This window comes from Culex pipiens, chromosome 3 (assembly GCF_016801865.2).
Source record: "Culex pipiens pallens isolate TS chromosome 3, TS_CPP_V2, whole genome shotgun sequence".
Classification (NCBI taxonomy): domain Eukaryota; kingdom Metazoa; phylum Arthropoda; class Insecta; order Diptera; family Culicidae; genus Culex; species Culex pipiens.
This window is the reverse complement of record NC_068939.1, coordinates 111,566,622-111,581,808: the sequence shown is the minus strand read 5'-3', so window position 1 is coordinate 111,581,808 and position 15,187 is coordinate 111,566,622. Positions and strand designations below refer to the sequence as shown.

At 41.8% G+C, this 15,187-nt stretch overlaps 1 protein-coding gene across 6 annotated transcripts in view; it reads right to left on the bottom strand.

Annotated features, from left to right (window-relative positions):
• The window catches only part of LOC120425934 (flotillin-2), a 367,849-nt gene extending 355,773 nt beyond the window's left edge, over positions 1 to 12,076 (bottom strand). Inside the window, exons 1-2 of one of the 6 annotated variants that reach the window (XM_052709315.1) lie at positions 11,741 to 12,076; positions 10,826 to 10,934 (exon numbers count right to left, since the gene is read on the bottom strand). In XM_052709315.1, coding sequence (XP_052565275.1) covers positions 10,826 to 10,874 — 49 coding nt within the window. In that variant the 5' untranslated portion in view covers positions 10,875 to 10,934; positions 11,741 to 12,076. Of the gene's footprint in view, positions 1 to 10,825; positions 10,952 to 11,740 lie in introns of all 6 variants that reach the window. The other 5 variants (XM_052709316.1, XM_052709313.1, XM_052709311.1 and 2 more) reach the window with 5 other exon arrangements.
• Positions 12,077 to 15,187: the final 3,111 nt, after the last annotated feature.

The window sequence follows — 15,187 nt, the reverse complement described above, 5'->3', positions numbered from 1 at the left end:
CCACACTTGGTCCTCTACTGGGGTGTCTTCATGGCCAGGAGGCATGGCTAAGATGAAACGCCTTAAAATAGGCTCGGCTTTGTGCATCGAAAATGACTAACGTAAGTCGCCACGTTCCTGGCACTATGCGACATTTGTGGCACCAAAAGTGGTCACAATTCAAACGCGAACTTTGGGCCATCGGATGCACTTTACCACTGTTCTGCGGGGCATGGTAATTGTATCCTTAACGCAGCCCAGGCAAGCTTAAGTGTTGAACTTTTGCCCCTCACCGTTGTATACGAATACCGTGCCACCCCAAGTTGAAAAAAAGAGACGAAACAGGGGGAAACGGAGTCACTGCAGAAGGCATGAGCGAGCGACCGTGGCGTCACCATGTCCCGGCAGTAACGTCATCCTTTCCGGTTTTTATGTATCTTTCGTCCGGACGTCTCCGAAGCTTCATCGACATCCCCCCGTTTTGTGACACTACGCTGCTAAGAGTATCTTCGTTTTCCCCCTGAACCAGCAGTAGCGTCGAAAGAGGGGAAACTTTTTCTTAGTTTTTGGAATTAAAATTCCTTGTGAACTAAACTTTTTAAATTTTAAAATACTAAGATAATCTTCCACGGGAAAAAAACTGAGGAGACTTATAGCTCAAGTCACGCAACAAGTGCGCTAATTGCGGTGGTAACCACACTGCTCATTTTCCGACGCTTACTTGTTTCCGAGCAATTCCTGGTTCTTGCAGAGCAAAAGCTAATAATAGCAATCATGTGGTGGCAATTTCAATAGAGCACATTGAAGATTCAAACAACTTTTAACAACAACAAACAACTAAAAAACTAAAAGTTTAAAGAAGCGCGATAACTGTGACGCCTCTGTCTCCACTTAGTATATATTTTTAAACAGTAAACTCCACGGGAGTCTGCCCCAACCTATGACATAGAAAAAAAAATAACTGCAGGAAACCCAACCTAAATGGCCAAAACACACGCAAAGATGCTTCCGCTTTTCCCGCACCTTCTTCCGGTCTTGTTGAGAGCCCCTGCCCCCTCTCTGAGGCAAAACACCGCACATCAAAAGACCCCCTCCCACCTTTCCTTCAACTTCGCACCCATTACAGTGGGACAATATCACATTCTGACTTATGTATGATGTCGGCTATTTTTGGAGAACAAAACGGATTCGGCTGTACCAAATGTTTGTTCTACTTTCCAGCCACCCCCTCCTTCTCATCCTTTTTAGGCTGTAATACAGACACGTCTTAAAAGGTTTCTCCGTCGTCCTAGTCGAGCCGAGGTGGTTGGTGGCGAGATAAAAAAAATCGATCCTGCCACGTTGTCATGATATGACACTTTCCGTGGATCAAGCCCGCCCGACAGTCACGGAAGAGTGGAGTCGTTCGCTGCCGAAATGGGTTCTAAAAATAGAGCGAAAAAAAACGCCTGACACTGATTGATCAACGATAGACTCAGCGGCGGGGGAGCAAGTGGATGAGCTTTGTTGGGAGTTGGAACTTTGATTAGAGACTAAAACTTTTTCAAAATTGAGTTCTTTTTTTGTGGGCATATTTAGAGGGTTGTTCCGTTGGGCATATTTAGTTCAAATTTTTAACTTTAAGAAACATTAAAACGCGTTTTCTCGAAACGCCAAAAAAAGGACATACCACTATGGACGGTTTCCATACAAGCAGGTGACCAAAAATCTAAATCATTATTTTTTAATGATAAATGCAAAATCTTCAACACCTAAGAGAACAGCATCTAACTCCATCGTGCCTCTATTGTTGCCATATCAGCACTTTGACGTTCAATTAGAGCTCATAAAAAGCGTTTTAAACTGAAATCGAATGATGAATTGCTCAATAGGAAGTGAGCAAGATTTTTACAATACGTTTTAGCGTTTGTCCCGCCCGTGTGGATCAATCGGACCGCGCACTGGACTCCAATCCAGAGGTCGCCGGTTCGAATCCCGCGGCGGGCGCTCTAAAAATTCTTTGTGTAAATATGGGTATTCGGCGCCGTCGCTCCGTGCCATACTTTCATACACTTAGGAGCCCAGGGCGGCGAAGTCCTTGTAGATAAAAAAGGAAGACACTAGTGGTTGGTACTAGCAATGGTGGCCGACAGCTATAAAGTCAACTTCGTTTTTTTTAGCAAAATAGCTGGCAAAACCATAAAAATAAGCATAAGTGTCTACAAAATGATCTGCAGAGTGATCTTCAAAATATGTTCAGATTGTTATCCGAGCATTCGTTGGTGAAGGTTGTCTGAATCAACATGACTCGTCGCGTCCCGGCGCAAAACGCCGGCAATATCGCCCTACCTGCGGCTCAAGCAGGCAAAAAAGTGGGAATTTCCAAAAGGAAGGTTGAGGCCTCAACTGATGGCCAAAAACCGGGAATTTCCAAAAGGAAGGTGCTTTTGGAAGTGACATCGAACAGCAAAAAGACGAAAAAGAGCGACGGTACTGTACCGATGGATGAGGAGGAGGAGAACTCTTCATCGCACGAGGAGCAGCTTTTGAAGAACAACAAAGACATCAAGTACCGTGACCAGCTCTACCTGCTGCATTTGGCTAAGGGATCGACGACGCTTCCTGAGCTGAAGGCAATCCGAGCGGTTTTCAACATTATCGTGTCGTGGGAGCGATACCGACCAGTGCACCGTGACGTCACACAATGCTTCAACTGCCTGGGTTTCGGGCACGGAGGTAAGAACTGCCACCTAAAGCGTCGTTGCGCCAAATGTGGTACCGATGCGCACATCACATCCCAGTGCATCCAAGATTCGCTGGTGAAGTGCCTCAACTGCAACGGTGAGCACTCGTCAACCGACCGAAAGTGCCCCAAGAGAGCTGAGTTCGTGAAAATTCGGCAGCAAGCATCGACAAAGAATCAGCCTGACACCGTTGCCGTTGGATCCCAGGAAGAGAGCTGAGATGAATCATCCACGGCCGGGTTCCAGCCAGGAGCCGAGACCGCCACCACCGGGCTTCAGCCAGGAGCCAAGACCAACCCAAGAACCAGCAGTTGAGGAAAATGGTAATGATCTTTACACCTCAACCGAACTCCTCAATATTTTCCAACAGATGTCCGCTGCACTGCGTGGATGCAAAACCAAGACCCAGCAGATTGAAGTGCTGACCTCGTTCGTCATCCAGTATGGATCGTAGGTCTCTCAAGCTGCTGAATTGGAACGCTTGTGGTGGATTTTCTTCGCGAGAAGGAGATCGACGTAGCTGCCATCACGGAAACTCATCTGAAGCCCGGTGAAAAAGTTTATCTGCAAAACTACAAGATCGCGACGCAGCTCGATAGGACCACCTCTGGAGGAGGAGGTGTGCTTGTCGCTGTTCATCGTGATCTCAAGCCACGCCGGCTGCCACACTTCAAGCTGGACATCATCGAGGCCGTTGGGGTGGAAATTCCCACTTCTGTTGGCCCAGTACTCTTCATTGCTGCATACTGCCCACGTCAGGTGAATTCCAGAGATGGTTCAGCAGCAAAACTGAAGAGCGATATCCAGAAGCTGACACGGCGGAGCGCAAAGTACATCATCGCTGGTGACCTCAACGCGAAGCATGAAGTTTGGGGCAACAGCAGGAGGAATCGGAACGGAGTGATTCTGCACAACGATCTGCAAAACGGATACTACAACGCTGTGAGTCCGGATCGTCCAACGAGGGTGGCTCGGTCTGGGAATCACTCAATCATCGACTTCTTCATTACCAATATGGCTGAGAACGTGGCTCATCCTGAGGTGTTTGAAGAGTTGAGTTCTGATCACTATCCGGTGGTTGTGGAGGTTGGAGCTTCCGTTACTCCGCAGCGGCAACCAACCCGGAAAGATTACCACAACGTTGACTGGCAGCAGTTTCAGCAAGTGGTAGACAGCAACATCGACTATGATCAACACCCGGAAACTTCTGCTGATATTGATCGTTCGCTGGAGGTGATCCAGCAGGCTATCAACCAAGCAGAGGCTGCCAACGTTCGGGAGGTTCCTGTTAATTTTAAGGTAACTGATATTGACGTAGATACTAAACACTTGATTAGACTTAGGAATGTTTATAGGAGACAATATCAACGGACTGGGGACTATGACAAAAAGATTTCAGTGAACAATTTGAACAAAATCATACAAGACCGACTTGACAATATCAGAAATCAAGAATTTTCAAAACATGTAAGCCAGCTTGGGAATTATTCAAAACCATTTTGGAAACTTTCAAAAGTTCTTAAAAACAAACCAAAGCCTATTCCTCCTCTTGTTGTTGAGGATTCTCCTTTGATTACATCCGAGGAAAAGGCAAATGGACTTGGGCTTCATTTTGTTAGTTCACATAATCTTGGCGCTTCCATGACCAGTCGTAAAGAAACATCAGTTGCCAATAGTATTTCAACAATCAATGACTCTACCTTTGAATTTCCTGCAGATTCCCATGTTTCTGGTGAGGAAGTCAAAGTTGCAGTTAAACAAATGAAAAATATGAAAGCTCCAGGCTTTGATAACATTTTTAATCTAGTGTTGAAAAAACAGAGTGATCAGTTCTTTCAACATCTAGCCAATATTTTCAATAAATGTTTGCAACTTGGTTACTTCCCCACCAAGTGGAAACTGGGCAAAGTCATACCAATTTTGAAGCCTCAAAAAGATCCAACATCGCCAACAAGTTATCGTCCCATTAGTCTTTTGAGTAGTCTGTCCAAACTCTTTGAGAAGGTCATCTATTCAAGGCTTTTGGATTTTACCAACGATAATAATATAATTTTGAATGAGCAGTTTGGCTTCCGAAAGGGGCATAATACTGCTCATCAGCTTACGAGAGTAACTAAAATCATCAAGCAGAACAAGCTTGAGTCTAAATCAACTGCTATGGCTTTGTTGGATGTTGAGAAGGCTTTTGACAATGTTTGGCATGATGGTTTGATACATAAACTGTATTTATACGTTTTTCCAATGTATCTTATCAAAATTATCCAGCACTATCTTACGGAGAGATCGTTCAGGGTTTTTCTGAATGGGATTGCTTCTGGATTATTCAACATTGATGCTGGGGTTCCCCAAGGAAGTATTCTTGGCCCACTTCTGTACAATATTTTTACATCTGATTTGCCTACTCTTCCTGGTAATGGTGTGTTGTCACTTTTTGCTGATGACACTGCCGTTATTTATAAGGGTAAAATAACCAGATATTTAGTTGGCCGTCTTCAAAAGGGTCTTGACGTTCTTTCCGAATACTTTGGCGACTGGAAAATTCGCATAAATGCAGCCAAAACTCAAACCATCATTTTTCCACTTTCCAAATCGGCCCGATTTGTCCCAAAGGATGATGTTTTGATTAAAATGAATGAAGTTTCAATACCCTGGTCAAAGGAAGTTGTCTATTTAGGTCTCATACTTGACTCGAAACTATTGTTTCGGCAGCATGTAGATAAAATATTGAACAAGTGCAGCATTCTCATCAGGTGTTTGTATCCTTTAATTAACAGAAAATCAAAGCTATCTTTGAAAAATAAGCTAGCAGTTTACAAACAAATAATTTACCCCGTTATTGAGTATGCAGTACCTGTTTGGGAGTGTTGCGCTAGAACTCATAAATTGAAGCTCCAGCGTGTCCAAAATAAGGTACTCAAAATGGTTTTGAATGTTCCTGGCTGGACAAGATCAAGTGAGGTTCATGAATTAGCAGAAGTAAAAATGTTGGATCAGAAGATTCAAGAAAAATGTTTGAAATTCAGGGAAAAATGTGCTATATCTGAATACCCCTTGATTCAAGGATTGGTTTAGTTTATGGTAAGATTAAGTTAGTTTTAAGTTAGGTTATGTTTCCTTAAATTGTTTTTTCCTTGTTGTACCTAGTGTTACAAAAATGATAAATCATATACTTTTAAAGTTAAGAAAATGAACTGTGTTTAAATCACGAAAAGCAAACTAAAGCTGAAGAGCCACAGCTGACCACTTATTATGTAAACCAAATGTAATTATTATAAGAAAGATTCAATAAAGTATATTTAATTCAAAAAAAAAAAATTCAAAATATGTTCAATACAATTTGAAAATATAGTTTCTGGGTAAATCGGCAAAAATGTGAGAGGTTGATATGAGCACATTTTTTTTTATTTTAACCTATATTCAGGACAATAAAATATACATTTTAATCTATTAACAAAACAAATTTGAAGACATTTCGACGGCAACATTTCAAAAGGCATCAAAAACGAAAAATAATCATCATGAAGAAGACGCCATGAAAATTTGCCGACGAAAAGCGAATCATAACAAAACTTCCCCTCCAATGACAGCAGGGTGATAAAAAAAGTTATGTTTGTTTTTCTTAAATATAATGACGGAAATAATGTTTTACAGTAGTTGTTCGGTAACTGGGCTGATAACGTAGCCCACTCACCGAATGTTGCTCGTTAACTGGGCTGAACAAGAAATAACGAGGGGACCACCGATGCATAATATTTTCCAGATGAAATATAAAAATAAAAGTTACTCAAATTTATATACAATGCTTACTTTTCATATTTCTTTAATTGTAACTTGAAATTAAACAAAAGTTTGAAAAAAGTTTGTTTATTTATTGAATATGATATTTGCATCCATTAACCCCTTGGTCATTTTGGATTGTTTTGGTTTTTTGACGTTTGTCTGCTTTTTAACTGGGCTACGGCCCAGTTATCGAGCGCCCAGTTAAAAAGCAGCCCAGTTAAACAACGCCCAGTTACCGAACAACTACTGTATTGAATATGGATGATCAGGCAACGTTTTTCATCGTTTGTTATCATTAGAACATCTTCTTTTGTTATTATATTAAAATGAGAATTGAAAAATTATGCTCAACATTCAAATGCGTTTTTCTCAAAACGCTCGGTTTGTGCATGATGCTTTTTGAAATGTTGGCGTCGATTTGGTTGTATCATTGCCGAGATATAGCTATTTGAAGCTATAAGTTTCAAACAAACGGGTGCTACGATATCTCGACACTGTTTTGACTAAATCGGCTCAAAATTTTGGTGAAGACTCGTTTAACTGGTTTCGTGTGCGTCATGCCAAGGCCGATTTTCAAACAAATTATTTGAAAAAGTTTTTTTTTAGATTTTTTAATAAAAATGGTCAGTCTGAGATTTTTTGAATTGTTTTTAAAGCTAAATTTTAAAATTGGGCTTCGTTATGGACACAGAATATGTCTTGAGATTGTTCACCTAAAATATAAGCCAATTTGGTCCATTCCATCTCGTGATATCTTGGCACCCGTAAACCAACCCGGTGTTAAGAGAAAAAAGCTCAGTTTGACAGTTCGCTTTGCGCAATTTCGGGCTTAAATCGTCTCTTACTTAGTTTACTCATGAAATAACTTCATGAAACTTGCAGAAGTGATTGAAAATCATCTTTTAGTGGATAAGATAAATTTGGTTGATTATGGAATTTCTTGATTTCTTAAGGAGGTATTAGACTAAGACAAACAAACAAACTTTTTGACAGTTTGTCAGTTTGTTTGTTTGGCTTTGTTTGCGAGTCTGCCGCAAACAAGTTTGCGATTTTGGCAAACTGGCAAACACAAAAATGCTAATTTGTTCGTTTGTTTGCCGTAGTCTAATAGCTACATGTAATTTTGCGACGCATTTCGTGTGTCGTGCAACTTTTCGATACAGTCTTTAGAACAAAAGTTCATTTTCGAATTCTTAGATATGGGTCATTCCATCTGAAGCGGAACAGCATTTGAAAATTACCCTCTGCGATCCTGCTCAAATTTTGCAGGGCTGTTGATGCTATCAAAACATGCAAGAATCCCGAATTTCATCCAAATCGGACCACCCCCTCCATTTTTGTACCCCCCCAAAAAATCGACTTTTTGGCGATTTTTGACCAAACCTCCTAGTTTCAAACGGCGATAGCTCAGGAACCAGAAATCGTAGAAGGTCGGTCTTAGACTCAATTTTGAAGGAAATTGGATGTAGAATCCATTTCCGGGATTTAGTAGGTAGAAAAAATAAATTATGTTAATTACTGAGAAGGTTTCGAAGTCGGAGTCTAAGTCGACAATTCACAGTAAAATATGACCATTTATAAATTACAGCTATTTTCTCAAAAATTAGCCATTTTACACTCATTTTTGACTTTGACATCGTGTATCTCTGAAACTATAGCACCTACAGCTTTGAAAATTGGAATTTTGCTTCGTTGAAATGGTTAATATCAACTAACATCAACCAAAAAAATATTGAAAGTGTAATATATTTTTTTTAATTTTTGGCCGCCTGCTAGCTCAAAGTGCATACGAACAAGATAGCACAATCATATAGGCTTTCGAATGAGGTGATTTCGCGAGTTTCGAACCGGCTCGGTCCGATGGATCCACATAGGACATATATCACAGATCCATAGATTAAAAGTTTGAAAGATTTGAAGATTCAAAAAATCATAGCAGATTCAATGATTCATAGAGCTTTATGACGTTTCGCGTACGCACACTAGCGCACCATTTGATTTAGCTGGCCGGACAAAATTTAACCTCACTTTCTTTTCGTGTACATACACGCAATACATGCGCACGTAGATAGCTCTATAGTCCGAAAGGTTCAAGGTATCTTTAAACTAAAGGTTTTAGGTCACAAAACCAACTCAAGGTTCTTAACTCGAGGAGATACGGTGATTTATTTCGCAATTCGCAATTTTCGCAATTTTCAGTGTAAGAACGGGCCTTGACCGATCTTATGCACCAGGTTCCCGACGAACACGCACTGCCCTTACACCTACATCTCACCCTTGCTCTGAGTCAGTACGAGCAACACGCTAGAACACGCTTTGAGTGTTCGTGCCAGGCATGCACACCTTCTTTTCCGGTTACGCATTTTAACTCGGCCGGGGGTGGTACATTACGTAGGGTTTGATGTAAGTATAAGCGCCTAACCATCTATAGTGTGCCTATCAACTTTCATTAAAGCAGAAACTGTTCTATTTGTAGTTTGAATTCAAAAACTAATGGTTATTTAACTGTTTATTGTTTTCTCCTGAAATCTTTCCTAGTGTTAAGTCGTGTTTATATGTTACTATTTCTTTTGTCGCGGTGTTTTGTTACAATTTTTGGTCCTAAGCATGTTATAAAAGTTTACCAAAAATACAATAGTAATATTTGTGTTAATCCTTTAACCATTCCATAAATTGAGTAAGGGCTTAAACCTTACCTGTTTGAAAAAAAGGTGAGGATTGAAAACAATAGACAGTAAAATAGAATTTATTTTATAAAAATCAAGAATCAATTGTAAGAGAATGATGATCGTATTTTAAAGAATAAAAATTAGAAGCTAGATGTATTAGATGTAAAATTAGACAATAGTTAATAAAAAGAGATACAAAACAAGCTTAGATTATAGTAATGATAATTTAAAGGACAGATAAAGAATTATTCAAATAAATAAATTCGCAATAAAATCAAAAAAGATTAGGCGAATGATAAATAGACTTGATATTACTAGTACATTAAGGAAAAGTATATTTTTAAGGAAAAAAACAAAGTTTGTTACAGCAGTATCAATTGGTAAAAAAGAGTGGAAAAGCTTTGAGAGATAAGAGAATCAAAAGTTAGTAAAATCAAAATCAAATGATTAATATAGAAGAATGAATGAAGAAGCTTTGAGAGATAAGAGAATCAAAAGTTAGTAAAATCAAAATCAAATGATTAATATAGAAGAATGAATGAAGAAGCTTTGAGAGATAAGAGAATCAAAAGTTAGTAAAATCAAAATCAAATGATTAATATAGAAGAATGAATGAAGAAGTGAGAATCAGTAGAGCAAAATAAAAATAGGAGATAGGTGGTAGCTGAGAATGAAAAGAAGAGAAACCCCGTTGTGCGATGCTTCAGGTACATCCACAGCAGTTGACTCAACATACTGCGAATCGAAACAATACCGTCTACAATCACAAATTACTTCCCTTTCCCACATTGTTGCGCCCCTTTCTTTTAGCCGTCTCGACTCTGACCCGCGGTGGTCAAAGGTTTACGATCCGTTTCCACAGGCCACCAGCTAGGTCATCATGAAAACCAAGCCAACGTGGAGGTAAGAAAATAGGACACTCGCAAGGAACCAGAGCTATACTGTTCTGATCAAGATAATTCGGATGATCTAACAGAACTACGGATGTAGTTAGTTACGCTCCTTCCAGGATGTTCCTTACGTGGACGTCAACCGAAGAGCACGCAACAAGGTCAGTGCCATTGCATGCTCTTAGGTATCAATCCTTGGCCTGCAGGAGATACGGTGATTTATTTTGACATAAATTCGATTAATTTGAAGATTAGTAAATTTGTGAGACGAAGAAGAAATTTTGAGATTTGAGACCAGACAGCTTTGCATCAAAAATTGGCTCTTCGCGAAAGAGGATTTCCAAATTTGTGATTACCCTGCACGTATAGCTGCAGGCGCAATCCACGATTCTTCCCTAGATCAACGAGATCCCGCATATGATGGCAGCATTGGTGGTTAGTTGTGTATTTACAGCCGTTTATTACTTCTCCGCGGAATTCTAATATTAGCCATACATATACAGAACGGCCGCGGAAGGTGGCTTACAGTGTATATTTTTTGTATGACGAACGACGATGCTATCTCAAACACTTGAACAAATGCTTTTCATTCTAACAGAGTTGCTTTGGTGCTATGCTTGCTGATGTGTGCAACTTCGAGGGGCAAATCATTTCATTTAACGATTTTGGAATTCTGGCGAGGAGCGTCTAATTGATGACGCATTGTTGTCTTTGGCAATTTTGCACCTAAATATGAATCCACTATCTTATCACCACTGTTTGGATGACTTTGATTACCACCCACCTGATACGATGAGCGCCTCGTTGGGTCCCACGGTGTGTATGTTTCCCATTGCGGAATTTTGCGTTGATCCTCTCGCCGGAAGTTGTCGTTTCAAGTCGTCCTAGAAAGCCTGAAATATTCCCTCTTCTTTAGTTGCCGAATTGGCCACACAAAATAACCACAATGACACACAATCGATATTAGTAAAAATCACTTGCACTTGCACCCTCACAGCTTGTGGCCACTGTTTAGATGCCACATCAGGGGGGAGGGGAGCTCAGAGACGGCGGGGGTGGTCCAAAGTGGAATATCAATCAAACGGACAGGCCCCGGTTCGCGGTTCGATAAACACGGCACCAAATTGGGGTGAGAAGCGGCTCAAACGCTACACATAAAACACCAAGAATTTGGGGAGAGGAACCGCGACGCACTGAGGCTTCCGGAAGGGGGTGGGAGATTGTGCAGGAAATTTTCACTTTTCTTCACGAAACGCACGCACGCCAGTGACCTTCACACTAACACCACGCTGGGGTCAATTCTATTTTCCGACAATTCCAATAGCTGATCCTGCGAGAACAGTGACTCATGGGTCGTCGTCGTCGCCGCCGCAGGACTCGGTTCCGCAATTTCGTGACTGGCGTGAAACTGTATATCGGTCCTGTTTTTCCTAGGGAAAGGAGGGAGGGAGTGGGTGGTTCTGGTTGGGCTTTTTTTCGCTCTATCCTCTATAAACTTTTTTTTCGTATTTTGTTCGGTAGCGGCTTCCGAGCGCTTGTCCTGATGATTGACACTTCTAGGATTTCTACTGCTGCTGAGGGGAAAAGGACACACGGTTTGGCCGGAAGGCACAACGAGGGAAGGAATATCGAACCACACCGGAACACGGTGTCACACGGAAACAGCACTCTTTAACTAGCCGCAAATTGCAATTATTACCACAAATTTGCAGACAATTACCCCGCCAACCGAATACGCTTCCTTCCGGTTCACGAAATTGCACGAAACTCTTTCACGAAATACTCTTCACGGCGCCTCTTCCAAACCTTATCGGAGCGAAACGAGTAGGCTGGTGGGAAATCCCCACTGACTCACGATTGCACAAAAAACTGTTCAAACCGCGGGAAAGCACCCTTTGAACACACGATCGCAGTAAGCACCGACTTCCCGAAATCCTGAAATACGGTTCCCGGTTCCGACAATGTCCCGAAAGAGATCCTCAAGCGCCAAGCTTTAGTTCGATTCTAAAAGCAACTACGCGCTCTTGATGTCGGAGAGAATCTTCAAAACAAAATCGATAATTTGGCAGTGTGTGCGTGTGCCGCCGGGAGAAGTCCGGCGTGCGCTCACCAATACCAACATCGAGCAGCAAGGATACATCGTGCATGTGTAAAAGGACAAAGAGGGAGGGGGAGTCCGTGCGAGTCCTTTTGGCATCCTGCTGCTGTGCAACATAAAATACATAAAAACATGCGATTTGTGGATGTGTGAGTGATCAGGCATCGTTTGTTTTTGGCAGTGCATTTCTTGCGTCAACGGGTGCTGTCAAAAATGCAGTTTTTATTTTTTTTTCGTTTCTCAATGTTGGCAAAAAAATCACACTCAACGTGTTTCGTGTTAAAATGGTCAAAATCGTCAAAATAGGGAAAGAAGTCGCGTTTCAAAAATCTTTTGGAAAATATCACACTTATATTTTATATAAATATGTTATAACCACCTAATTATTATTTTTTTCAATTCAATTCAGTTTTTATTCAGTAGATAATCAATTTACAATGTGTAAGCATAATAGAGTTTTGGAGGTCCTTTCAGCTATGTGTTGATATAATTTGTCTAGTGACACAATTGTTCATTACTAAAGGGCTAATCAAAGGTAGGAAAAAGTTCTTAAAAAAACCTACACAATTACTACCTAATTATTATCAACCATTGAAGATCAGTTGTTTGATGATAATTGGCATATAAAGCCAAAAAAATTACGGAAAATATGGTCCTTTAGCCCTATGAATATGTTTATTAACAACGGTGAGAAATGCTCTTAAAAACCCGTTCTGATCACTCTTTTTTATTTTAATACAAAAAATAAATAAATTGACAAAACAACATTTTGCGATGAATTGAAAATGTCTCCTTGCAACTACAGAAACAGATTTACAAACAGCAGAACAAGGGAGAGGGAAAGATTTCTTGGGGCTTCACCCTCTCTGGCTTTCTTTCACTTAATGTATTTATTTTAGACAATAGAAAGTGCACACCTCAAACTACAGCAGAAAAAAACTATCTAAGACACACACCCTAGTTTGAAACTGTTCTAAAGTGGTCGAAAGCATCAAAGCTCTTTCGAGACACGCACCACAATAGGCGAGCGGGGGGGGGGGGGAACGATTAAAAACAATTTCTGATCACTTTTTTTTCATTTTAATGCAAAAAAAAATTATGACTAGATAACTGTCGTATCCGGTGCGCGGGACGTGATGTCGCGTGGGAACCTACGGCAGGGCCACGGAATCAGCGCACGATACGCAAATAAAACACGGTAAATATAATAAAATGTAAAACGCGTGTATTCTTGTTAAGATCCGGAAATAGAGTGAAAGGGCACAACAAATAATCTTGACAGCTAGCATAAATATTGACGCGCTGTCTTGCGTCACAAGGTGGCAGACTGGCAGCCACTTGTGAGCCAGCGACGTGCGGAAAGTGGGGGCACTCCGCGCACTGGTTCTGTCCACAACAATAACATTTTTTCGATGGATCAACTATGGTGGTCGTACAAAGGGTCATTGAACTCAGAAAAATAAGCTTTATCGCTGTAAACAATAATATCAGCAATCTAAGCTTCATTTTAGGACCTAAATTTTTTTTTTGACAAGACAACATTTTTTCGCACTCAAAATAATCCACACGTTGATGCTACGTGAAAAATCATGTAACCCCGATTTTCCCCTCGCTAGGCCCGTTTTACGTGAAACACGTAAACATAATGTGAAAGTGTTCTGGCAAAAAAATGGTTTCTCGTTGAAGTTACGTGAAAAACCTCATGGCATTTTTCCACTAGGTTCTTTCAAGTAGCTTTTACGTGTTTTGAAATATAACTTTAACGAATCTGTTTTTCTGTTAGTGCGCCATTTCGACCAGTTTCTACGTGATAATTTTAGTATGAAAAATGATGGCGAACTGTTAAGACCTGCTGCGGAACTCGTTTTGACAAAGTTATGTAGAAAGATTATCAAACGGTATGTGTAATTTATTTCAAGTTGTTTTCTTTGTATTTAATTAATTTGTTGTTTCAGAGTTTGAAATCTGGACATGGATATCAAGAATCAACTAGCCACGGCCGGAGTCCGGGTAATTCGGAATGCCACTGCAACCTTCCCGTCGTTTGGCGCATCCCGCTGCGGGCCACTCCCTGTTCAACTTTCGTTGGGTTTGGTCGTCTTTCGAGCTAGCTTAGCGCGTTTTTGACGGTGTTTTGTTAACTTTCGCCGACGGCCATGGCGGCGGCCGCGACGGTGGAGAGTGAGTGGACGGAGCACAGGGCTGAGAATGGAAGGACGTTCTACTGGAACGCGGCCTTGAGGAAAAGTGTGTGGGAGAAACCGGACGGGTTTCAACCCAAGACGCAGGCGGCGACGGGCATGGAGGTGGAAGACTCCGAAGGAGGAGGAGAGGACGGGGGCGAATTTCGTCCCGTTACCAAGGTTCGTCGCAGGAAGGCTAAGGAGGAGATCAACGTCGGCGATGTGGAGAAACTGCTCAGCAACAACAAGTTCAGCCCGCTAGCGGAGGAGAGCAACAACAACAACAATGCGAACCCAGCAGCAGAAAAAACCATCCCCGTGGTACCAGCAACCGGCAAGTCGGCCGGGGAGAAGAAGCAGCCGCCGCTGGTGGTGAAAGAAATGAGCTTCGCCCGCCTTGCGAAGGTGATGTCGTCGTGTGATGTCCAGCCGGAACACAAACTGACGCGGTACGGCACAAAAATTACGTGCTTCTCGAGCGACGACTTCGACACGGTGCAAGCCCACCTGACGAAGAACAAGGTGCAGTTCTACACGCACGGAAAGCGCAGTGCGAGACCGCACCGGGTAGTAATGCGAGGTCCTCCGAACGTGGAACCGGATTACATCAAGGAGCTGCTCAAGACGGAACATCAGCTGGACGTCTTGGCAGTACACGCCATCAGGCGGAAGCAGCAGCTTCCCGCCATCGATGAGACGCCTTTCATCGTTCTCTTCCCCAAGGGGCACACCAGTCTGAAGGAGTTGAGTAGCAAGGTAAAGAAAGTGGGACCAGTCGTCGTCCGGTGGGTGGCCTACCGGAACAAAGAACCGCACGTGACCCAGTGCAAGAACTGCTTGCAGTTCGGTCACGGAACCAGTAACT